The sequence below is a fragment of the Barbus barbus genome (genome assembly GCF_936440315.1).
Source record: "Barbus barbus genome assembly, chromosome: 18".
In the NCBI taxonomy this organism is placed as follows: Eukaryota; Metazoa; Chordata; class Actinopteri; order Cypriniformes; family Cyprinidae; genus Barbus; species Barbus barbus.
Genome location: NC_136746.1, coordinates 7,352,861 through 7,379,991, shown reverse-complemented (window position 1 = coordinate 7,379,991; position 27,131 = coordinate 7,352,861). Strand labels below are relative to the sequence as shown.

The 27,131-nt window shown below is 38.2% G+C and overlaps 1 protein-coding gene across 4 annotated transcripts in view; it reads left to right on the top strand.

Annotated features, from left to right (window-relative positions):
- The first annotated feature begins 2,551 nt into the window (after window positions 1–2,551).
- Window positions 2,552–27,131, top strand: part of qkib (QKI, KH domain containing, RNA binding b) — a 97,151-nt gene continuing 72,571 nt past the window's right edge. For 3 of the 4 annotated variants that reach the window (XM_079439610.1, XM_079439609.1, XM_079439608.1), the window contains exons 1-2: window positions 2,565–3,294; window positions 26,636–26,778. In XM_079439610.1, coding sequence (XP_079295736.1) covers window positions 3,153–3,294; window positions 26,636–26,778 — 285 coding nt within the window. In that variant the 5' untranslated portion in view covers window positions 2,565–3,152. Of the gene's footprint in view, window positions 3,295–26,635; window positions 26,779–27,131 lie in introns of all 4 variants that reach the window. The other variant, XM_079439607.1, reaches the window with a different exon arrangement.

Here is a 27,131-nt window from a genome sequence, read left to right as displayed (position 1 = left end):
TTATTCTGAGTATGTAAAATATGTATGTACATTTTTATAGATAACGTACAATATCAAGAGTTCAGTACTCTAACAAAGTTCCATAGCAGAGCTCCTATTTGTCCGTAATTCATGAATAAACACTTCATAAATTATTTGAGGAGAAAGTGTAAGAAGTATGGTATGCAGTATAAGTCAAACGCATTTCATTTTGTTGCTAAAATAATAAACGACAAATAAATGAATGCTCTGTCAAATTAGGGAAATGTGTTAACTGTGGTATGGTGTCATTAATGAGTTTCATTTCCCATAAATATGATCAAATCAACCTATGAATTTAATGAGATTAAGGATTTTTACCATTTGCATGACTCTAAAATGTTCCATATGTTGATATTGTACGTATCAGTGCACTTTTGAATACTAATGCAATCATTTTGGCTTATTAGTCTTCAAAAGCATGCAAATAGTGTTCAAGAAGTGTAACCACAGCGAAGGCTCTTCTTTTCCTCGACTGTGTCTGGATTCATCAGTTTACAGGCTGTTTTCATGTTCGGCTCAAACCCACATACTGGTCACATGCACTTACAGAGAAGGGGGCTTATGAGGGGATCTGGGCTATCTGAAGGAGAGCGAACAAGTGAAAAAAAGAGGGCCGGAGTGAGATGAAAGGCGAGGGTTTGAGAGCGACAGTGCACTTGTTCCCTGCTTCAACCAAACAGAGACAAGCTTGCCCGGTTTCAGGGTGCATGTGTAAAGGAATGCATTCATTAACATAATTCCTCTGCTCTCAAACAAGGCTTCCGTCATTTGGTGGAGGGGCAGTTCTCGCTGAAGAAGGGGTGAGGGGTAAATACACCCCTTTCTCGGTAGTCAGGAGGGCAAGGCGCCCTAACACTGGCCTCTGCGTCCAAGGCGATCTGCATGTGAAAGCCCCAGGCATGACAAAAGGATGAAAAGGTGCTGGGCAGGACCTGGACAATCCCTTCCTGTTCTGGTGGGTCGTTTGTTTCCATGCTGTCAGATACTGGGCTGCCAGCCCTCTCTACCCTCATCTCCTCAACCCTCTGGTGTGTTGTTTCACATTCTCCCTCGTTTTGTTTTCCAGCTATTTCTTATTCGTGCTTCTTATATTTTTTTCATTCACGTGAATAGGAGTGATGGACCAATGTAACGTCAAACGGCGACTGGAACAATTGCTTTCATGGGTGCGTCTAAAAGCCAAACAGCACCATGCATGAGAACTGCTTTGCATAACAAAAGAAGTGACAAAACCATTAGGCCAATTAGAGTATTTATATAAACACAGTAATGAAGGGATTCAAGCAGTCATAAATTATGCTTACTGTGTGGGAAAATAACTTCAGTTCTCTCTGACATTGCACGTTTGCTATTTCAAAGTGTGGTACTAGGGCATAGCGTTTATTTTGCAGAATCGAATGCATTGCATTAACACAAAGAATGAATGCTAGGAATGAAAATGTAGCACATCAAACTTCAAATCTCTGTAATAGCTTTCTGCTTGTGCTGTTCTTATGCTGCTCCAACAGGGACGAAAAGAATGTTAATTATGTAAATTAAAAAGTGCTCTAATCCAGAGGGAGGAGCTGTTCCCATAGAGTTAGCTTTAGTTGAGTATTGGCACATATTGACAAAGCATTAGCCTCCATCCGCATTGTGTAATGATTTTTTTGTTCTGCAGAGGAAGTCCTCCTATTGAGATAAATGCCTTGTTTTCTTCTTTACCACTGTGGTATGTTCTGATGTGCGCCGGCGTTGAATCAATTACACTTCTTCTACTTCACTATTCCCATCCAGCTTGCCAAAAGAGGACAAATGAGTCTTTTAATATTAGACCCATGTGACCAATACAAACTCAGTCTCACAAACACCCCAAAACAATGGGAATAGAGCTCTCATTGTCAATAAAACAAGCAGAGGTATAATTTAAAGAAAGATTAAACTTTGTTTTTATTAATGATTAGGCCTACTTTCCTTCGTGTTGTTTCAAACTAGCATACTTTTCATTTGTGAAACCCTAAAGGAGATATTTGGTAGACTGTCAGGGCTGCTCTTTCCATATAATAAAAAAAGTGTAACAAAACTAATCCAGCGGCTTAACTTTAACTTCCTCATACAAACCTATCAAATGCATGACGTTATAAGATTTTGAATATGCAGTAGCACAAATGGACATATTTTTTATGAAAGTGCAGCTCAAAATTCGCCCAACATCTCAATGAAAACAAACCATATCTTCTCCAAACGACATGATGGGGAGTACATGAAAACACTTAGCAAACACAGAAATTGTGCTGATAACTGGTTAGTGAACAAGCATTTTGGAGAATGGATACGTTCACTTCAAGTTTGCACGCACTATAGGGGAAAAAATTGCATCTCTATGGAAGAGTTCATGGCAAGCCATTCATCGCAATACGCCAGATGCATATCTTACAGACATGCTTCAGAAACGAGTCGCATTTAAAATGGGCTAATTGTTTTTCAGATGTACAGACTCTCTCTCTCTCTCTCTCTCTCTCTCTCTCTCCCCACCCACAGTCTGATTTCTGCTGTTGGGACTCAGTGTGATCATGTGACGGCCTCGAGAGCGCAAGATGAGCTGGTCGGTAACGGAGGACCGAATGCCAATCTCATTGAGAAAGCGCCTTTATTGCGCGTAAGAGACGGGAGGGACAGACTGCTGTAGACATACACAGACAGACAAGACACAGGAAGCTCTGGGGAACTCGGGGAAAGGGTGCATTTTCACCGCCTCAAGAGGAAGTTAAGGACAAATCTCTCGCTAAAATAAATCTTAAAAGAGGCACTGGGCACGAGGGAGTCGCCTTTGCGAGTAACTTGTGGAATTTATCGGGAATTGTTTCTGAAAGGAGACCTGGCATCCTTCTCCACACGTTTAAATTTCATTTTGTTCGTTTAATTTCATTTCATCAGCTGCCCTAAACAACTCATCTCCCGAATTGCCGTAGCCTATTACAGAAGCGGACTGTGCGTAAAGACAGAGGCAGCAGCCTTTTACGCGGAAGAGTCAGGCGCTTGCCTTCTTCACTTGCGTTTTTGTACTCTATTTATTATTTATATCCAAGCTTTTATTTATTTTGGGACTTTTTCCGTCTATTTTGGGGCGTCGGTGGTGATTTCTGTGGAATATGGTGGGGGAAATGGAAACGAAAGAGAAGCCGAAACCGACCCCAGATTATCTGATGCAGCTCATGAACGATAAGAAACTGATGAGCAGTCTACCCAACTTCTGTGGGATCTTCAACCACCTCGAACGGCTTCTCGACGAAGGTAATGTCCGTCAAATCCCACCGAACGGAGCTGGAAACGGAGCGCGGTCGTACGCGCTTAAGGCAAAATGATTAACAGTAACAATTTATAGCGTCAGATGAATTTTTGGTGTCAGATCTTCATCCCTGTTTTGCCAAACACACGATTTATACAGCCTTTTAGTTCTGCTTTAATAGCTGCTTAAGTTTACGCTCCCATTCGGAATCTCTACTTCTCCGTTGCAAGGGGATACCTGTGGCTTGCGAAATGATTTTACAATGGTTCTTAATGTATACCTCGTGAGAAAAAAATATATTTGTGATATGTTTATGTGAATGAGACAGTAATGCAATAGGTTAATTTTACAATTTCACCTTAATATTTGAGAGACAGCTGTTTATGAGACTTTCTCAGAGACAAAAAATAAAACTCGTAGCCTAAGTAAAATTTCTCTCATTTAAACTCTAAATTAACCAGTTTACACAAATATCCAGAGATTTACGGCAGAAGTCGGTGTGTAACTGGTGTAGCTCATTCCATCGACCTAAAAGAGAAAGTTGACCATCACTTACAAGTGAATAGTTGTGTAAAATGTATTGGACTGATGTCTACAGGATAACAACAAAAATGTAGTGAGAGAGCCTACACAAGCAAGAGAAACTTACTGTCACACCTACAGATCCTCTTCTGGACCGTTGCTATTTAAATAGTAGGAGCCAGAGCTGTTGTTTACTAAAATAACTCAACAAAATGGCCCAGGATGTGAAAGCGATAGTTAAGTATAGGCTATAAAAAAGAACCTAGCATTTGTATGTAAAACAGCACGCACAACAAACGTCTACAAGCCGTTTTTTCGCTGCATCTAAGCATAATACATTAATATTCGCAAAGCTTAGTTTGTCAAATTAGTCTTTTAATACAGTATGTGCACCATGACATGGTTTAACTGTTGTCCTATAGCAGTAGACCAGTAATTTGTGGTTTAGGGTGAGAATTACGTGTACTGTGGCACCAGGGGGCTCCTGACTAATTCTTTGAAACCTCTTGTACCCATCTCCTGCTGTCAACTTTATAAAGTCCTTAATAAGGTTTATATATTTCCCCAAACTGTGCTTTTTTCTTATTCAGACTGTTTCATAAATGTTTTATAGAGAGCCTTGGGTCTTTATTGCAAATTAAATTACGGTAATTAGCTGTTAAAAGGATGATTAAAAGCATCTATCTATCTATCTATCTATCTATCTATCTATCTATCTATCTATCTATCTATCTATCTATCTATCTATCTATCTATCTATCTATCTATCTATCTATCTATCTATCTATCTATCTATCTATCTATCTATCATCTAAATGACCCCTGTTAATAGAGAGGGCCCCCTCTAACCACCTTCTTCCTTTTATTCGTGAATGCAGAGGCCGTTCTGTCACTGTTGACTGATTTTCATTGTTCTTTTGTTTTGTAATATTCTTGCCTATTTAACACATGCATTTTCAATTTTATTTTTCTTTACGGACTTTCCCTGCCAATTGAAAATCTGTTTTAAAAAAACTGTTGTCAAACAAATGTAATTTCAGATCATGATGTGCTTGTAATAATTTAGAACCTCTTGAGCAAACCTAAGTTTTAAATTACGTTTATAAAACTCCATCATCACACACATTACTCTACATTAACGACTCATTACTCATCATTATTTTCTCATTACAGTATGAGGGAGAGGGAGTCGTTATATTTTTGACATCTTTGAGCGCTGCCACCCTCCCTCGCTCAAGTTAGGAAGGTTGGTAGGTTTATAATCGCTGACACTCACAATCCCAAATAACTGTTTTCCGCCGGTGAATCATCTGCGCCCAGCATGCCATTCCAGTGTGGATGCAGTCCCTTGGCATCCGCAGTTAAATACCCGAAGATCGTATTCATCTGCAAATCACAGCAGAGTGACGTAAGCCTAATAACTTCTCTGTGATGCCATTTTAAAATGTCAGTTTCATTTTTAGACTTATAATCAAATAAATTCTTATTTGCCAGTTTAGACACTAAAATAAATCCATCAAAACATGTCTTTTACTCGCTATCCTGTTAAACTTGCATTTCGGACATCATCATATTCCCCTCGGGAGGGCCTTCAGCCTGGCTTTACACTTTGTGCTTTGTGAATTGCAGCAGTTTCACAGTCGCTTACTTGTTTATTTCTTGTCACTCACATTTACAGCCTTTCCCTCTGGTCGAAACTAGCGTTCCTCTCTGGATAAAGCGGTGATGTTCGCCTGTAACATTAGCCATGTAATCAGGACGATGTGACTGATCTTACCTGCCAACATGAAGAATATTCTGCGTTTCACTTGCAAATTATGACTCACGTTGTGAGATTTCACAGATTTTTATACAGAGAGTTGGTGAGAATCTGGCATAGATATGTGTCATACTGTTTAATGCAATCTTTTTGAGTAATATGCCAGTTAGAGTCGTTTCCTCCACCACACATTATGGGTTTGTCAGCTTGTGCAAATCTGAATTAATAACGCTGTCAAGGGAGCACACACTCCGTCAGAGTGAGACAGCGAGTTAGTTTTGTGTTCAGGAGAGTGAACTGAGCAGTAGGTTTCACTTCCACTATTGAACCATTGCAGAACTGAGCCCTGACCTCCAATAAACAGGACACACTGCTCAGATCTGAATGTTAGGAGCGTATGCCTTTTAGAAAACTGATCGCAATTGGTCATGATAGTTGGGTGGTTATGAGATCAGAAAATGTGCTTCTCTGGATTCATGGAGAAATGAATGTCCTGTTGTCTGCTTCAACATATATACACTCTAAAAAATTCTGGGTTAAATACAATCCAGTGCTGGGTAAATATTGGACAGAACACATGCTGGGTTGTTTTCAACCAATAGTTAGGTTAAATGTTTAATGGGCAGTAACCCAAGGGTTCATCCATATTTCACCCAGCGGTGGGTTGTATTTAACCCAGAATTTTATATAGTGTATATATATTCCTTTGTAATCTCAGAAGCTTTGTCGCTACAGTGGAACCATCACCAAAGCAACGCTAAATCATCAGCTTTTGCTGAGCTCAGCTCTATTCTGTCCTAGAACGATGTGGAGAACGTAAATTATGGTCTACCGCTCATGCTGGACCGCTGCATTGATCATACATGAAACTCTTTTCTGCATGGCTCTGTGAGAATGAAAATGGAGAAATGAATTGAAAGTGCTGAAAATCTGTTGCATCATCGATAATCGAGGCAAGCGATTGCTCACAAGCGCTCAGTAGCTGTGTGAGATCGCATGTGTGATATTCCCCGTGGGGTGTTGTAATATCCAACAAATCTGGCTCTGTTTGGATGAGAGTGTGTGAATGTGAGTGTTTGTGTCGGCTTGCATCCATCTCATAATGTGCATTCATTTTACACTCTCGTTTGTAATATCACATAATCGGATGCAAGCAGTAGCTTGGGAGCACTTTGGATTTTAGGCAATTGCTGTCATTATCACTATGAGAGCGCTGTTAATTTTTGTAAATTACTCTAGATTACTGTAATCTACTGAAACTAGAGATACAGACAAACTGTTATATCCTCTCATAAATTACTATAATATCATTATTGTTTTCTCTTTTTTTCCTGTTGAACATTTGGGATGGTGTTCATTTAGTAGGTATAGAGCCAGGCTGATTATATTATCGGTTTCCAAAGGTCACAAGTTCACATTTAATCAGAGGGCACCGTATACTGATGGAGTGTCTGGGATCCTGTATTGTTATTGTGCACTAGAGCACTTCACTTAACCCTGGGATGCTCCAGGGGACTGTCCTTGTAGTACTGTTTGACACTTTGGATGAGAAAGCTGGTTGAATAGTAGATGGCATTTAAAACTAGGGCTGCTTATCTATTAAATTATTTGACTGAATTTATTGCATTACTTTAATTAATCAAATTAAGTACAGCTAATCACTTATATCAATATTTGCTGAGAAAATCCTCCAACTAACTAAACTGGAATTGCTTTCGTGATAGGAAAATCCCTTAAAATATAGAATTGCACGCAGGTCAGAGGACATAATTAATTGTGTTTTTAAATAAGAAAAATTCAAATAAATCAGACATCCACCACAGCAATTTACTGTTTTGTATTGAACATTACTCATTTCCGCAGTTCTCAGAAGAGGAAGTTGGGTAAACTTTTATAATGGCGAACAGAAAATACAACAGATATGTTTTAAGCATTCCCATTTGCTCCAATAGCAAAACAAACAAACAAGTTTCAAAAGGAGGAAAAAAACGTGGAGAGATTGATTAAAGTTGTCAGAGGAGAGAAAGATGTAAAATTTACCATCACTCCCATAGCTGTATTAGAAACACTCACGCAGCAGCGTTAACTATATTTCTGAAATTCATTATCAAGTTAATATAACCCAAAGTATAGTGTTGTAAATGTACATACATTAAAAAATGAATATATATATACTGTATATAAGGCAACCCTTTATTTTGATAACTCACTTTAGACATTCTACTAACAGTAAGTAAGTTTGCAACTACATGTCAACTAGCAGTCATTAGAGTATTAGTAGACTGTCTGCTTAATATCTTCCAACACTTTGCAAAGTTTTGATGGGTCTACAACATACAACATACTGACTTTGAGACACTTTGCTAGAATGTCAACTTATGCTACCTACCCTAACAGTCTACTCTGAGAGTTAGTTGACATGTAGTTGCAAAGTTACTTATAGTTAGTAGAATGTCTAAAGTGGACTATCAAAATAAAGTGTAACCAAAAAAATGTGCTAGATTTACAACGTAACAGTATGTGAATAGGATCCACTGGCCAAAACCACAACCACAATTCTTCCTTTAACAAGCGCAAGTATATTTGATACACATTATTTGAAACCCCTTGCCATGGTTAGTGTTGTAGAGAGCCGTTTCTTCTCGCTCTGAAGGGTACTGTGGCCTTTAGATATGGGACGTGAGACCGGCCCTGGCATGTCACTTGTGAGCGATGCATTTGCGTGAAGCAGACGTGATGCTCACAGGCCGATGCACAGACCAAGCGTAAACCCCTGCCCCCGTTAGTGCAGATGAATGCTCTCAATGGGCAACAGGAGCAGTCAGCCATGCTAGGCCATGCACTCGGCGCTGTAATAAAGGTGATGAATTTAATAAGGGAGCAGCCGCTGCCATCAGTACAAGGCCTATGTGGCAAAGTTGTGCTGCTGACATCCATAGAGAATGGAGTTAGTTACTGTTTGAATAGAGACGGTAATAGAAACAGAGATTTATGTGGGGCCGTAAGGCATGGTAATGCTCAGTGGTCATTCATGGTTTGTACACCAAATTGTTCTTTTATGGTGTCGTAAAAGTTTTCTAAATAACTGACTGCTGCAATTTAGTGACTAGAAGTACATAATATTTAGTATTCAAGGCACTCAAGTGCGATGTTCAAACATTCTGAATTAAATTCAAGATATTCTTAGTTGTAGGATGTCGAGCCTCAGACAGCATGGCAATGGACCACCCACAGACACTGACAGTCTGATGCATATTGCACACAAAAATGGCAAGAGCTGGCTGAAAGCTGATTGGCTGGCGCTGTGCAACTTCCGGGAGTCTGGGTGCACCAGTCTGCCTGGAAACGAAGTCCTGTTTACAAGGTACGGAGTGCTTCTGAGGAACAACTAATTACCTGATTTGTCAAAAATGTCCAGTTTAGTGTCATCAAATCTTTGAAAGATATTCATAGTTTTGTTGGAGGCTCTTACTAGCAAATTTACAGTACTAGATGTTCACAAGCATATATTTTTACAAGTTTGGGATCTGTATTTTTTGGGGGGGAGGGGGGAGAGACAAATAATAATTTTATTCCGCAAACGTTTTAAATTGATCAAAAGTGACAGTAAAGACATTTATAATATTATAAAAGATTTTCATTGAAAATAAATGTTGCTCTTTTGAACTTTATATTCATCAAAGGATCACCCCCCCACCCCAAAAAAAAAATTAAAATAATAATAATAATTGTTTTCAACATTAATAATAACTTGAGCAGCAAATCAGCATATTAGAATAATTTCTGAAGAATCACGTGACACTGAAGGCTGGAGTATTGATGCTGAAAATTCAACTTGGCATTACAAGAATAAATTACATTTTAAAATATATTCAAATAGAAAATGGTTATTTAAAATTGCAATAATATTTCACAATATATTTTTATCAAATAATTGCGGCCTTGGTAAGCATGAAAGACTTCTTTCAAAACCATTAAAACTTATTTTTAAACGTTAATGCCAATAATATTATCAGTACACTATTATAGTTTTGGATAGTTTTTTGCACAAAGTCTTTCTGATCATTTCTTTGGTGACCCAGCTGAATGTTGTTGTTGTTTTTACTCACTAAATGGCATGTCAACACAAAAATTGACTGTGATTGGTCACTTTTCTTGTCAGTCAGAATGCCCTTTCCTAAGTGGCTGCAAACTGACTTTATACAGATATGATAGGATGACTAACTATTGGGGAAGCTTTGGTTAAAAGAAAGAAAAAAAAAATAGTTGGTTGTCAGTAAATTAACAAGATGGTTCCAGTTGCCCCACTTATCAGAAGTTTGTTTAGTCTGTTAAACAAAACTAAGAAGCCTCATTGACAAATACAACAATCCTATCACACATGTTGTTAACCAGAGAAACAGGACTCGTACATAACAGCTGATTTATCGCTACCCAAACAGGACAAGCACACTAAGAGTGGTCATTAATCTTTCACACAAATTCACATAGAGAAAATCTGATGGGCTGATAATCACACTCTGAGGACCCATTTTAATGACTTTGCCTTCTAAAACTTCAATACAAGACAGTTTACTTTCAGGAAAAGCCCTTTTCATGAAAGCTCCTTAAAGATCCCATGAGGACTGGAGAAGCGCATGCTCCACTGACAATTAGTCTAAGTGGTCACATTCATCACCTTATTGGAGCAATTAATTAATCCTGAAGAATTTTACTGGGGTCAAAGTCAATTTACCCAGAATTATCTTCTTTAGGACTCTGTCTTTAGTTGTAAAGCAGTTGTCCTTTCTGGGATGCTTTACAATTCCTCTCACTTTGTGGCATTAGAGGAGTAGAATATGAGCTGTGCACTCATTAGGAGCTAGAGACGGAGAGAGATACAGGAGACTTACAACACCAGAAGTGCAATTCAGGGACATTACATTTAATGTATTTCATAATGTATGCTCAAATAGAAATTTGGAAAAATCTTCATGCAGCTCTTTTCCATACAATGATAGCTCATAGTGACCTCCATTTTTAACTGAAAATCTTCTCCTCTAGTGAACTGTTAACTTAAGAACCACTGTGACCATATAATTGAGTCAGTAAAACAGATGAAATAATATTTTGAGTCTGATCATAAATAACACTTAACCATTCATTCTCAAATAGGACTGATCTGAGGCCAGATTCTCAATAATCTTAAGAAAAAGATGAAGTTTTTAAGCGTTGGTTCTCAAATGCTTACAGAACATTCCTAAGCATAAAATAACAGGATTTAGTGTTGTCTGATTGTGTAATTTCAAATTGAATTCTGAAACATCCCACCTTGAAACAACTTGCCTTTTAAGATTTAAGACAAGGATTTTCTTCAAGAGTATTTTTAAGACAAAAAAATGACTTAATATTTATAAAATATTAGCTAAGAAGAATTTATGAATGAAATTTGTGAATGAAAAAAAAAACTATATAATGGACTCCGTATATGCATGATAAGTGTTTATGGTTGTTCGAGTATTGCCATGTTAGTTTAGCAACATGTTAACCAATTGTTGAGTCTTCTGTGTGGTTTACTATATTTGTGTGGCATTCTAATCTAGTCACTTATGAGGTTAATCTCAGTTTGGATTCTGCGTATCTTAACACTTGTCATTTTGAGCCTTTCAGTCTCACTCTGATAGCCTCTACTTCTCCTTTGTGACTATTTACAGTTTGTTTACTATTTTGCATTTTTGCAGCCAGTCGCAGGCAGGTTTCTGAGGTGAGTTTCACTTTAGCTTATATTCTGAGACTCACTGTGTGCCAGCGACACTAAGTTTAGCTTAAGTTTAGCTGTTTGCATTGACGTGCGCAGTGATATTTTGATATGCTCCAAAAGCAAGAGGTGATTGTGCATTCAACAGACACAACAGATTAATAAGGTTGGCATCAGACCATAGGTCATGCTATTTCAGGCAAGCATGCCTTCCTTAAATCTTCTGAACATCATTTCCTGTCACAATATGACTTTGAAGGGTCATTAGAGCAAAGTAATGAACACACTCACAGAGACTGTCATCTGACAGTACTTGATGTGCCAGAGAACAGGGGTCACGGGGTCATCGTGTCACAAAGTCATGTGCCCCAGTTCTCCTCGCTCAAGAGCAGCGCCAATTCATTTCAAGGAGAAATCAATCACATGACAACCCCCTTCCATTTCTGCTTCCATCAGTTACTCTATATATCATTGGGGATTATTATGGCCGCCTTCCTGTGATGCCGTCATTATTAGTGAATACATCAGCGTTGAGCTTTATAATGCATTCACATCCCTCATTTTAAAAGCACTCTGTGTAATTGAAACTGTTTCTCACAGACTGCTGACTAAGTCTCCAGCCCGCCACGGGCTCGCCGGGAGACTGGGTGAGAGGAGAATGTGAATAGAGTCTACCTACACGGGCAGAGTCATATTGATTTCAAAGTAAGAGGGTGAATGAAAAGGCAACATCTGAGCTTGTTTATGTCAATAGTTTTTGGTCTCCTGTCGTTCCTTATCCTTGCCCGTTGCCTCTGAGAGCGAAATCCTATAACCTGAAATAATTCATATTCCAGCGAGATGGTGCCTGAGATCTAACGTGTTAATCAAAAAGTATTTTTTCTGGTTATTTAAATTTTACCTGCATTTAAATGTAGTGTTTGTCACTATTAGGGGTTGCTGTATAAGTGGACGGCATTATCATTTTATAGATGGCTGTTTATCTGCTAGAGCCATTCAGTTGATTCAGTCTGAGAGGGTGTTTACACAACACCATTTTCAACTAAAAATAGAAAAAAAAATGTATGTGTTTTGGATGATCATTTACACCACAACAGCATTTTGGGGCCCTGCCAATGCAAACTTTTGAAAATGGGTTTCAATGTGCAGGTTTTTGAAAGCAATACCGTTATTGTATCTGTGGAAACTGCAAAAATGTGAATTTGTGAAAACAGTGGCGTCATGCGCAAGTACTTACGTGAGTAATGCAATGTGCGCAGGTATGTAGCATTTCTTTACAAAGTGACATCGGCAACTACTGGCCTGGCATGCATAATACAGCATTTTTAGTTGTTTTCACAGATTCATTAAACTGGGAATGTTTTGACACCATTGGCATCTTTACACAACATTTTTCAAAAACATGAAAGTAACACTCTTTGTCGTTTTAACACATATCATACAATATTAAATGAAGTGGCATCTGCACACCAGTGCTATTTTAGTATCATTGAGATACTATTATGGTTTTTATCAATATTATTTTCAATATTATTATTTATTTATTTTAGTTTTAGTAGTTTAGTTTTTGCCATTTTTATCAGTTTTTTAAGTTTTAGTAGTTTAGGTGTTTGTTTTTGTATTTATTTTTTTTATATGTGTGTATATCATTTTATGTTCTAGTTATTTTAGTACACCAAGTTAGACTAAATGAGAAATGTTGAAATTTGAATAAGTTTAAGATTTCAGTAAGCCTTTTTTTCCCCAAGTAACAACATTTTTTATGGTTTCAATTTTAATTGTTAACTGCCATAACCCTGCTGCACACATTTATTAAAACGAACTTTAACATTTTTTCTCTGAGCTTTTTTACATTTACTGTTAATCAGCTCTCCTTAAATTCACAGGTTGTCCTATAAAGAGTAACCTTAAATATAGTTCAAACTAACCATGAACATGATCCACTGGTATTTGACAACCAAGTTTCACAGTACTTTTTGTCTTCATGATGAACTGGATTGTTTTATCATTTAAAACCAAGCAAACTTCCGTTTTGTTTATAAAGTGAGCATGTGCTATCTAGCTCAGTGGTTCTCAAATCTGTCCGGGGGACCCCCAGGCACCACACATTTTGTATGTCTCTCTCATGGGCCACACCCATTTCAAGTCTTGCAGACTCCACTAATGAGCTGATGAGTTGAATAAGGTGTGTTAAATGAGGGAGGCATACAAAATATGCTGTGGTTGGGCGTCCCCAGGACAGGTTTGAGAACCACTGATCTAGTTCAAATATCAATTGGATTCATGATTAGTTATTACATTTTTGGGTGTTGCTTAAGGACAGCACACAATTACTTTTTGGGGCATCAGCCAGCCTCCACTCTCAATATCAGCATTATCATTGGTTTTTGAAAACCCATATTGGTCGACCAGCAGTTGATATTGTTCTAAATATCTCATGTCTTAAACAATACTGAGGTTATCTGGTAAAAGTATCCAGTTATCTATTTTTCCACCTAAGCACCATGTCAGCATGTTGGTCTTGCTCAGACCTCTGCTGTTCTTGTCGTTGGGCTATTTTTTCAGTCTGCTCCAGATTGGAAGTTAACGCTTGGTCAGATTTGAGGATTGTTGCTGCTCGGGTAGCAAAAGGAGATTGATGTGTTTACCTTTTGTCAGCAGCACAAAGTTCAAGGTACGGGAGAGATATTTAATTGAATTAATTGAATCTAGCCTCTTCTGAATGATTTTCAATTGTTCTGGGCTAGGGCCCAAGCAGATGCCTTTTAAAGGACATGGAGGGACCATCTAAAGTGCCATTCATTAGACTCTTCTGTTTAATATAGATAAAGAGCAATTCAGGCCATCTGAGAAATGATCGATTCCTTTCCCTGCTTAGCGTGATTTATCTCATACCCTTTGCACACCCAATGTGCATTTTAATTCTTTGTTAAAGGCTAATGGCTCTCGCAGGTTTTTATATAATGTCAGTACGCAGCCAAAAATTTCCCTGTTAATAGCATTGTGACACTAAAGCCATAACCACCCTTGATTTGTTAGATCTGGGCTTGCTCAGATTTACAGTTTCAAGGTAATGAGTTTTGTTTAGTCATACTTCTGTAGGATTCAGTGTTTCACACTGAAAACACAGTATGGATCTCACTTTTAGTAAAGGGTAAGATGTTGTAACTAAAAAGTCATGTTTTCAGCATAAATGTGACCTTCCTCTCCAAGAGCATGTGATGTGTGTGGCTCTTCATTCTCTTAGATTAACCTATTAACTCATTACCGCCTCGTCCTGTGACAGCGCAACACAATTAGGCGACAGCCAATCAGTGAGGCCAGAGCGGAGAGGGGATTTGCATGGTTCTGTGCTTCACTTCATTTGCTAACTGATATATGAACAACGCTGAGACTGTCATACCTGTCATCTGATGTTCCTGTGCTGTATGGAGTACCTTGTCTGTCTCTGAAAAGACAGCCGCAGTCACCAGCCTTGTGCTCATCTCAGTGCCTGAGTGTTTTGAGTTCTTCACACAAATTGAATGTCTCAGTTGCACAGAATGGTTCAGTGTTTTTGACAACTAGACTCACTCTTCCTCAGTATTTCACAGTCCTTTTAATTAATAGATATTAATTCAGTGATGCCTTGATAATCCTTGTTTAGAGTTTAATTCATTTTTAGAAAAGTTTTTAGGCTTTATCAAACTGTTAAGTTAGTTGTGTAATGGAGTTTGTAGGGGTTATTGAAGGGTTCAGTTAGTTGTGTAGTGGAGTTTTGAGGGGTTAACGAAGGGTTGAGTTAGTTGTGTAATGGAGTTTTGAGGGGTTATTGAAGAGTTGAGTAAGTTGTGTAATGGAGTTTTGAGGGGTTAACAAAGGGTTGAGTTAGTTGTGTAGTGGAGTTTTGAGGGGTTAACAAAGGGTTGAGTTAGTTGTGTAGTGGAGTTTTTAGGGGTTATTGAAGGGTTCAGTTAGTTGTGTAGTGGAGTTTTGAGGGGTTAACGAAGGGTTGAGTTAGTTGTGTAATGGAGTTTTGAGGGGTTAACGAAGGGTTGAGTAAGTTGTGTAGTGGAGTTTTGAGGGGTTATTGAAGGGTTCAGTTAGTTGTGTAGTGGAGTTTTGAGGGGTTAACGAAGGGTTGAGTTAGTTGTGTAATGGAGTTTTGAGGGGTTATTGAAGGCTTCAGTTAGTTGTGTAGTGGAGTTTTGAAGGGTTGAGTTAGTTGTGTAATGGAGTTTTGAGGGGTTAACAAAGGGTTGAGTTAGTTGTGTAGTGGAGTTTTGAGGGGTTAACAAAGGGTTGAGTTAGTTGTGTAGTGGAGTTTTGAGGGGTTAACGAAGGGTTGAGTTAGTTGTGTAATGGATTTTTGAGGGGTTATTGAAGGCTTCAGTTAGTTGTGTAATGGAGTTTTGAGGGGTTAACGAAGGGTTGAGTTAGTTGTGTAATGGAGTTTTGAGGGGTTAACGAAGGGTTGAGTAAGTTGTATAGTGGAGTTTTGAGGGGTTATTGAAGGGTTCAGTTAGTTGTGTAGTGGAGTTTTGAGGGGTTAACGAAGGGTTGAGTTAGTTGTGTAATGGAGTTTTGAGGGGTTATTGAAGAGTTGAGTAAGTTGTGTAATGGAGTTTTGAGGGGTTAACGCAGGGATGAGTAAGTTGTGTAATGGAGTTTTGAGGGGTTAACAAAGGGTTGAGTTAGTTGTGTAGTGGAGTTTTGAGGGGTTAACAAAGGGTTGAGTTAGTTGTGTAGTGGAGTTTTGAGGGGTTAACGAAGGGTTGAGTTAGTTGTGTAATGGATTTTTGAGGGGTTATTGAAGGCTTCAGTTAGTTGTGTAATGGAGTTTTGAGGGGTTAACGAAGGGTTGAGTAAGTTGTGTAGTGGAGTTTTGAGGGGTTAACGAAGGGTTCAGTTAGTTGTGTAGTGGAGTTTTGAGGGGTTATTGAAGGGTTGAGTTAGTTGTGTAGTGGAGTTTTGAGGGGTTAACAAAGGGTTGAGTTAGTTGTGTAGTGGAGTTTTGAGGGGTTAACAAAGGGTTGAGTTAGTTGTGTAGTGGAGTTTTGAGGGGTTAACGAAGGGTTGAGTTAGTTGTGTAATGGAGTTTTGAGGGGTTATTGAAGGCTTCAGTTAGTTGTGTAATGGAGTTTTGAGGGGTTAACGAAGGGTTGAGTAAGTTTTGTAGTGGAGTTTTGAGGGGTTAACGAAGGGTTCAGTTAGTTGTGTAGTGGAGTTTTGAGGGGTTATTGAAGGGTTCAGTTAGTTGTCTAGTGGAGTTTTGAGGGGTTAACAAAGGGTTGAGTTAGTTGTGTAGTGGAGTTTTGAGGGGTTAACAAAGGGTTGAGTAAGTTGTGTAGTGGAGTTTTGAGGGGTTAACAAAGGGTTGAGTTAGTTGTGTAGTGGAGTTTTGAGGGGTTAACAAAGGGTTGAGTTAGTTGTGTAGTGGAGTTTTGAGGGGTTAACAAAGGGTTGAGTAAGTTGTGTAATGGAGTTTTGAGGGGTTATTGAAGAGTTCAGTTAGTTGTGTAGTGGAGTTTTGAGGGGTTAATAAAGGGTTGAGTTAGTTGTGTAGTGGAGTTTTGAGGGGTTAACAAAGGGTTGAGTAAGTTGTGTAGTGGAGTTTTGAGGGGTTATCACAAGGGTTCAGTTATGTAGTGGGTATTTTATCATCATTTATGGGTTGGTTAGTTGTCTAGTAGAGCTTTGAGGCATTGCTGAGTTAGTTATATAGTAGGTATGTTGAGTTAGTTATTTAGTAGGTCTTTGTGGATTTTCGAGGCGCTATATGGAAGTGTTGTAATACATTTACATTATGCATTTGGTAGATATTTTTATCCAAAATGATTGACATTGTTTTGAAGATGGAGATTTTATCATGCATTTCCTGGGAATCGAACTCATGACCTTAACATTGCTAGCACCATGCTCTGCTGTTTGAGCTACAGATTTTGAAGTGTTTTTTGAAGTGATGAATTAGATGTGTTGTAGAATTCGAAATATTTTAAAGTGCCGAGTTAGCTCTTGAAGAACTGTTGAAGGGCTCAATTTGTGTACTGTTGAAAGTCTGAGATCGTTATTTACAAAAGTACTGATGTGTTGTTGCATGTGATGTGCAGCGGGATTTTGAGGGATACTTTAAAGGCTTGGTTAGTTGTACAGCATGATTTTTGCTGCGAGTTATTAGGATTTGGTAGTTCTGAGCCTGGAGGCATGTGGCGTGTGTTTGTGTGACAGAGTAGCCCATATGCTGGCCTCAGTATGGAGCCCAGCAGAATCTCGATCCTGCTGCATATTAGCTTAGTAGCACTCACCGCTAAGAACCATCATTTCCTCTGTGTCAGCACCTCCTGAGGCAGCACACACATATACACAAATACTGTCTCCTTTATAAATGTGCCTAAACAGAACACACACACATACACACCGGAGTTGCCCCGAGGCCTTGGGCTGCCTTTTCTGGCTGATGGGATAAACCCCTTCCCCCCTACGTTTATTTAAATGGCACCAGTGGCGTTCTGAAAAGGAAGGTGCTGCCTTGCACTTTTAAATAGAGCAGAAATCATTACACACAACAGAGCGAGTAGACAGATCTAGGTTTTTTAACACACAAGGGCATTTACACAAGGGACAAAAGCACAGAAATATATGAATATGCAAATTCATTATGGAGTATCCACTCACTGCGAAGTCCTGGAACAAGCTGCTGGATATTTGTAGGTTTGAGACTCTATACTGCATAACAAGAAAGACTATCTTAATATACTGGATAACATATTAAATTAAGTACTTAAAAATGGAAATCACATTAGTTTATTTCATCACAATACCTTAAGCTAACATGGATTTTTTTCTTTGATTTGAACCAATGTTTTCATGTGTCTTGGTGCTGAAATCGGAATGAAAACCTTATTTATTTATTTATCTGTCTAAAATGTGTTGGTTTTCTCCTGCCATCCTTAGTGTATAGTTTAACATTATATACAAAATATATATATTTTATTTTATAAAAAAAATTATTAGTAGTTATAATAAAATATTTTATATTTTGTATACAAATATTTTATATTTTGCAAAAAAGAAAAAAACGTTTTTATATTAATACTTCCTCAAACTACAACAAAATCATAGTCTTTAGTTATTTACAGAGCTCAGAATGTACTGCTTAACAGAAATTTTTGCCTTTGCATATGAAGTAGTGCTTGTGTGTGTCTTTGCAGTGAGTGTGTTCTCTGCACAGGAGAGCCGGTGTGTTCAGACGCTCTGATGCGCTGGTGTCTGCACCTTCCACAGCACACTGAGCTAATTGAAGTGGGTCTGTGCCAGAGCCGGTGATGCACAGACCGTATCCCCCTCCTCCCTTTTCATGGCGGGGCTTTGCGCCACTGAAGCATCCCCTGCTTGTACCATTGCATTCTGGGGGATTTTTTCCCTCCAGGCACAGGTGGCTGCTGTCGCTGTCCTTTGATGCGGTGGTGAGGGAGGACACAAAGTGTTGCGTCAGTGCACTTTTTCGAGTCTCTCACACACTTAACCACAAAAGTGTGAGTGTTGGGAAGAGAGGAAGGCCACAACCTTCCTCCTGACATCAAGCATGCAGTTTAACCCTGATTGGCGACAATATGTATTTGCCAGAATGTGCTGTTGCGTGGGACTGAGTTAGCAGTTCTCCAACTGTTAACTTGCTGACTCACTCATTATTTACGGCATCATGATAAGATTCTTTGGAAAGAGACTCGGAAGTTCTTTTAGCTTGCGAATTCAGACGTCAATGGTTGAACCAGATTTATTGGAAATGCATGATAACTTTGGCTGGTGACATGTCCACAAGAGGCAATATAAGCAGATGCAGCCCAATGTCATGAAAAAAGTCAATTGTGTTGGTTGTGTCATGTTTCATGGCAGTTTTAAAGTGGGATGTCCAGTGAGTGCCATTAAATAGCATGATACATTTTCTCAGAAACAGTTAAATATGATTGGGGCAACATTTTATTATGTTGGTTAATGCATGTATGATGGCAGTTCCAGTGAGTGGTGCTAGTGAGTGATGTCATACTCCCGCCTCCCCTCATTCAGGCCTTCTGATTGGCTGTAGTTGCAGGTACTAAGAATCCAGCAGCAAGTTGGTTTAATTCATCCACTTTCAGTTGCTAGCATGTCTCTCATGTCTTATCTTAGCCATCCAGCTCGGCTGTCTCATTCTCTGGAGGAATCCGGAAGATTCTGTTCAACTTGTCTTGCTGTTTGCGTCTCATCCACACCAGCGGGCATGTGTTCTCTTTTCATCCGAGCTCTGGTGTGTATGTGGGTGTGTGTGTGTGTGAGTGCGGAAGCAGCAGGTTTTTTGGAGGGCCGGGCAGTGTTATCATTCAGAGGAGAGCGCAGGCCCAGATGGCATCTCAGTTTGAGAGCGCGCCCTCTTTCTCCCTCCTCACTGCCACCTTCGCTCACAATGCAGTCGCCTCTGACAGAGCCACGTAATTACAAACACAGAAGGATGTCATCTACCCCGGCTCTCTCTGTCTTTCAGGATGTTCTCATCGCTCTGTCTTTTCATTCTCTCCTTTCTTTATGCTCTGGAAAGTGTGTCAGTAAAAGCCTGCTTTGCTCATGTCTGTGGCTGGGGCAGGCGTAGCTTTTATTCTCAGTGTCTCCTCTGTAATATCACTATCTTTCTGTGCTGTCATGCTGCTCACTTTTTCTTTGCTGTTACGTGATATCCAGAGCCACCTCTAAGACCACCTTCAACAATAGCCAATTACTCTTACTGCTGAGTGTGCGTCTTTGCCCCAGTGGAGTATAACTCGTTTCCCTTTGTATTTGTGTCATTCGTTGCTCTGGAGACTCAAAGGCAAAGTGTGGAATTTCTGAAATTGCAGAAATAATGATGGTTTTACAACAGGTGTTCTGTCCTGACCACTTCCCAGTTTGACACGAATTTTGTCTTTTTTTTTTTTTTTTTTTTACATTTTTTAAATAAAATGTTTAGTATTTAATTAATTAATTATTTTTTATTTTATTGTTTAATTTTGTGCACAGTAAAAATATAAATCCTTTTGTTTTAAAGGTGAAGAGTGTTAAAATGTTGAAATGTTGTGATTTCTTCTATGCCATCTTATTATATACAGACAACTATAGGCTGCATTGGCTCAACCAGTCGCGTATGTGTGTCTGCAGTGTTATATTAGTATTATTTTTAAACTATTCTATTATTTATTTTGAATTAGCTTTTATTTTTAGATTTTCACTATTCATTCCAATTCGTTTTTTGTTTTTTTGGTTTTCAAGTTTCAAGTTTTAGTAGCAATAGCAGAAGTAAATATTTCTATTTTGCTTTAATTTATTGTTATTTCAGTTTAAATTTTAGTCATTTTAGTGCTTAAATTTTTTTTTTCAGTTAGTTGCCAAGGTCATATTTATGATTGTCATTTACATTTTGTTTTTAATGTAATATTTATATTTTATTTCAGCTTTATTTCAATTAATAAAAATAATTTGTAAAAGTTTTAGTTTTACTTAACAGTAACACTGATTGCCTGTTTTTCTGACTAATGGTAAACAGAGATAGTATTAAGGAAACCTGTATGAGAATAGTTTCAAAACATATACTGTGCATAAATGACATACTTCACTTTTATGCAAAAGTCTCCATTTGCTCTCAATTTAACTTTTAAGTTTATATTTGTGTGGATATGTCCCTCTTCTAATGTCTCTTCTGTTTCTCTCTCTCTTTCTTTCTTTCCATTCATCACATACGTCTCTCCATGCAGCGAGAGTCTGTGATGTCTTACCGTATCCATCTGTTCAGATGAAGGCCTTGCCACTGGCATTGCCACCTATAGCGCTTTGTGATGTCACCACAACTGTCATCTGGTTGGACCCTGTAATTTACCAGCTGTTTGATTAATATTAAGAAAGCCCGGGTGTCGGTGATCTGTCAGCGGTGATGTTGACGAGGCCAGCGGAGGCGCGCGGCTGCAGCTGCCGGTGTTTGCTGTGTGAAATTCTCTGATTGAGTGGAGCTGTGATTACGATTGGAGATGGCTGCCGAGATAGACTTGAGCGGTTGTTGAGGGTCATTCGCTCTCGGGCTGGGCTAATAGTTTGCAATGCCGCTGAAAGGCGAATGTGATTGTGGGAGATCAGGAAGGCAGATTGTGTTGTACTGACAGAGAGGATGGATCGGGTGTATTGACTGGGCATCGCAGGGATGCATATGAGTGTGCTTTCATTTCTAGAGGCTTAAATAGGGAATCAAGAACAATTTTGCAGGTCTGCTGAAAAGACTTGACATCATCATATGTTTTATATTAGTTTTAAATGCTACAGGGTCTCTGAAAATTATGGTTAGGTGTTTATTGATACGCATTTCCAAATTCGATTCACAAGTTCTGATTCACTAGAATCCTGATTTGATTCCATTCTTATTCATTTTACATTAAAATACAGTAATGTTGTGAAAAATGATTACGGTTTAAAATAGCTTTTTTTCTATTTTAATATATATTAAAAGCATCATTACTCCAGTGTTCAGTGTTACATGATCCTTCAGAAATCATTCTATTCTGGTTTTCAAGATTTTTTTTTTTTTTGTATGTTTTCATTTTCGGATGAATAGAAAGTTCAAAAGGACAGTATTTGTTTAAAATACAACTATTTTGCAACAGTATAAATCTTTTGATCAATTTAAGGCATTTCTTTAAATAAAAGTAGATATTCATTCATCCTGTAATATAAGAAAATCAGAGGTGAATATCCAAAATCTATGCTGGTTTCAGCTGGTTTCTTCAGATCTTTTCTGTAATTAAGTTCTGTGCATACTCCACATCTGTTTTGGAGGCAGGCGGAGGGGATCTATCACACCATGGGCCGATTGTGTAGGTCTGTGTGCCTAATGTGTGCCAGAATGTGTATCAGTATGTGCGCAGGTGGCTGTTGCGTGCTCAGTAGTGCGGGAAGTCCAGCCCTGGAGGCCGGCGCAGGAAAATGATTGAATTCTGAGGGCAAGAAAGCTGACAAATCACTAAAAAAACGCTTTTAAAATGCTGTAATAACGCTATCCATAAATCACCACTGACAGTTTAATCATCCTCGGGTCTGGGGCCTGATCTGACCACTGGACAGCCCTCCCTAATCAGCCAACGAAGAAAACAACCCTGAGCACATCATGCATTCTCCTCTGCTTATGCCTTCAGACACTCTGAATTTGGACGGGAGCATCTATAAACGTCTCCTCATGGTCCAACATGATCAGACAGTGTAATTAAATCACTCAGCATGCTCTTGCGGGCATTGGTAAATGAGTTTGATTGGTCTGTAACAAAATATTTTCCTATGTGCATTTCCAGGGTTTTTACAGCTGTTAGCGGTATGATAACTGATGGCTCAGAGAAACTCAGCAGCCTTTGAAAGCTGGAGAAGAATGGAGCTTAATTCACAGTTGTTAGAGCCAGCGGAGGATGTGCGTTTTCTGCTCCAGAGCGGAAGAGGCTAATTCTCGGCATCTCTGCTGTGATATACAGACTGAGTGGCAGGGACTTAACAGCCTCGGGGTATATTTGTGATGCTAATGTGGGAATCTGGATTGGCTGGCTGGTGTTTATCATTATCATTACAGGATACTTATAGTTAAGAGTAATCATTAGAATTCATTTGTAATTATTTGTGACTGAAAGGTATTCTAAAGTTGTTGGTTTTTTTCATATTTTAGGCTTGTATTATTTTGACTCATTTGGATAAATAGCACTGGATAAGTTCTAGATCTAGTAGTAACTCTATGTATTTCATCACCTACAACAGCGTATGTCAGCAATGTATTTTCACTTTTTCTTACCGTGTTTTATGATGCAAGTTGCTATTTATGTACTTAAATTGCTTTCCTTCTTAAGTTAATGGAAAGAACCCGGTCTACTCATACTCCAGTAATTGCATCCGTTTTCACGGATCCATGGCAATCGCTGCGCACACTTCCACAGCAGTGTTCAGATGCTGTAGCCATCACTCTTGTGTACCCAACTTCAGAGGAAACTCTCTCAATGCCACTGTCTTTCTTGGTGGTGGCCTTCAATGTCAATGTGAAAAGCTTAAATCACTTTTGATAACAACATTGCCATAAAGCCTGTAGCCTCTACCTCGCTTAAAGCCATCAACAGGGCTCTTTTCAGCTGCGATTTATTGAGATGAGCGCAGACCACCATTAAACAGACGTTTAACGGAAATGTCTGTCCAAGGCAACCTCGGTCCACAGGCTATTATTATGGAAAGCCGTCTGAATATTTTCTATATTGCTTAGACCGCATTAAATCAAAACTGAAGTATTGTGGCTTTCGGTTCACGTGTATTAGCTTTGAGGTCGTGTAATATATTCTTAGCCTTCTGTATTGTATTTGATACGCAAATTTCTAAGGCCACCAAGTGATCAACATGATCCAAACATTGCTAAAAAACCTGTTGTACTCAACTTTAATTTATACTTTTTAGCATTACAAGCTATCAGAATTTCACTTATTCACTTAAATAAAACTTTCAGATTTAGAATTCAAACAATGACAGAAAACATCACGGGCTCTTAAAACTGCATGTTTTCTTAATGAGGATCCAAAAGCACATCTGCCGTGTCACGTGAGTGTTTTTCTAATTGTTCTAATTAGGTGTAATTACAATTTCAAGACAAATTCCCCATGACCCCACAAGAAGTGTCAAATTTACACCATATTGCAATTGTGAAAGGACACAACAGTGTGCGTTCTGTGTGTCCTTGTGATTGTGTGATCTCCATTGTAATTACATCTCTCCCTCAATCCGACCTGTTCAATTTGCCTCTGAGAATTGCACCAGGGGATTCTTCATCCAGTAATAGAATTACACAACAGTGGCAGCAGCTTGGGACTGGGATATTTAATGTCTTATATGAAATATTAACAGACTTAATTGTTTTAATTGTCTTTCCCACAATATTAGAGCCCTTACTTCCTCTCTGACTCACTGCCTCTCTCTCTCTCATTCCTCGTTCTTACTTTTTCCTTAGAAATATTAGAGGGTGGTTTCAGAAAAGGACAGTTATTACTCACTTTATTAAGTGACGGAAGGATCAAATGTAATAATGGTGATTACCTGTTCTCCGTCTTCCCTCGTTCTCCTGCAGTGTGTATTTTTTTCTTTTAATTCAAATACTTTCTGCCATTGCAGTTTAATGTGCAGAGATGACTGTAAGTAAACCATTCATACAGCAGGTTGACGTCTGTGGTCTGACATGTCACCGGAACTGCCTTCATTAGTAATCAACAATACATTGGAAACATTGGTACATTGGAAAAAGGGCAAAGCTGGTAGCTGTAGAAAGGCAGTTCTCACCAGGGCCTCCTGGCAAAATGGATATATATGTCTCCTGAGGTTATTCCGAAGGTAGTCATATCCTCTTAGAAAGATATTTTGTGGTTTTACAGCTGTTCAAAGACAGAAGCTCTTTTAGCCCACGTTTTGTCACTTTCTTTTTCTCTGTTCTTGCAGAGGTGTTATTTGCTTGTCTTGTTGAAATGTACTAACTGTCCATTCTGAGCTGAGACTAATGCTGGCCAAACTGATGTCAGCCTGTAGCTTGGAATTTCTTTATACTGCTGTTCTTATGTGGGTGGTCTAAAGCTAACGTCTGATTTAAGGCTGCACAATTTGTTCAGATATTGTGATTTGAATTTTAATATACAGTGTTAAATCTTATGTATTGCTACTGCTTAAATATGATGGTTAAAGCAGTAGCTCCCATGTTCAACGTGGTGTGTGAAAACGACAAACTAGCATGTCACTTGTCCTCCACATTAAGGCATGTTCTGCTTATGCTCTGCTAGTCGTAGAAACAGTTACTCTTTGAAAGTGTTCATACTTGAGTTCTTTTTAAAAGAACCGGTTATGTTAAAAGTTTTTAATATAATAATATTTTTATATAATTATTGTAATGGTACACAAAACAAACAAACAAACACATGAAATAAATAAATGTGACCCTGGACCATAAAACCAGTCTTAAGTCGCTTGTAGCAATAGCCAAAAATACATTGCATGGGTCAAAATAGAATTTTTTCTTTTATGCCAAAAATCATTAGGATATTAAGTAAAGATCATGTTCCATGAAGATATTTAGTAAGTTTCTTACCGTAAATATATCAAATATATCAAAACAACCTTAAAGGCAATTTTCTCAGTATTTAGATTTTTATTTTTATTTTGTGCACCCTCAAATTCCAGATTTTTAAATAGTTGCATCTCGGCTAAATATTGTCCGATCCTAACAAACCATACATCAATGGAAAGCTTATATATTCAGCTGTCAGATGATATATAAATCTCAATTTTAAAAAATTGGCACTTTGTATGGTTCCATTGATATTAAACATATCATATTGCATATTGTTCATATTGTTCAAAAGTGACAGTAAAGACATTTATGTTGATGCAAAAAAAAAAGAGAAAAAGTATAAGTATTTACATATATGACAGAATTCTTTAAAACTTTCTATTAATAAAGGAGCCCTGCAGGAAGCATTGATAAAAAAATAATATTTGGAATGCAATATTAGAATGATTTCTGAAGGATCATGTGACACTGAAGAACTGTATTAAAATATACAAATAATATAATAAATATATAAATAAAATATTTATATAAATATTTAATATAAAAGTTGTTATATATATATGATAATATTTCATAGTATTGCCATTTTTACTGCATTTTTATCTAATAAATGCAACCTTAAAATAAATGAATAAATTAAGTGTTCTTATATGTTCTGGTTAAACTTTTTATTTTGACAGAGGGGCCTTTAATGTGATCTTTTTTCACTGTGTTTCATTAGTTTTGTGTAATACTGTAACATTTGCAGCAGCTGCCAAAAACATTTGTAACGTGAAAATATTGTGAACCTGAAGTGTTTTGTATTCACCGTGCACTTTGTAAAAAAAACAAAAAACATCTGAGACTGCTGAAAACATTGAGACTGGCACACGCTAAGTGTGTTTAATGATTAATAATCATAGTCTGAATCATGTAACTGTGCAACCCTAAATAGTTTGATTACCATATTGTCAAACAACAAAACCGTTAATCTAGGATCACGTTCTACTCTATTAAACCACGTTGTGTAACTGTAGACGCTGTAACATACTGAATGGTTCATTAGGTTTAAGAGCAGTGTTTAAGGAGCGTTTGCACATTTCTACTGCCATACTAAAGCGCATATAATCCATTGGTAAAGGAAATGTAGCATATAGCCTGCCACTATAACTGTAATCCTGTTCTTGCCCAGTCTGCATCCTGATTGATGTAGCTAACTCATGGTGCGTGTGTTTCTCTTTATTTCAGAGATCAGCAGGGTACGAAAGGACATGTACAACGACACGTTAAACGGCAGCACGGAGAAGAGAAGCTCCGAGCTCCCGGACGCCGTCGGCCCCATCGTTCAGCTCCAAGAGAAACTCTATGTGCCTGTTAAAGAATATCCTGACGTGAGTCTCAAACTTAAAACCCATTCACACTGCAAATACACTTAGAGCTCCATCAGAGTTTTTTAAATAATTAATGCCATACACATGGGTTTGTTTGTTTCATTAAATTAAAAATTCAATGACAAATGATTAAAAATGCATCCCGTGAACCTTTCAGTCACATGAGCTAGTCTCAGGCGGTAGTTGAAGGTCAGTTAAAAATGATTTCAAGTAAATGTCTACATACACACACAGGCTCTTTACTGAAGCTCAGTGAGTAAATGGAAGGGTAAATAACTGTGTGCAGCTGCTCAGTATGGCCCTTATTTAATTACAAAGACATACAAGTCAATGTAATCTAGTTTTCCTTGCAT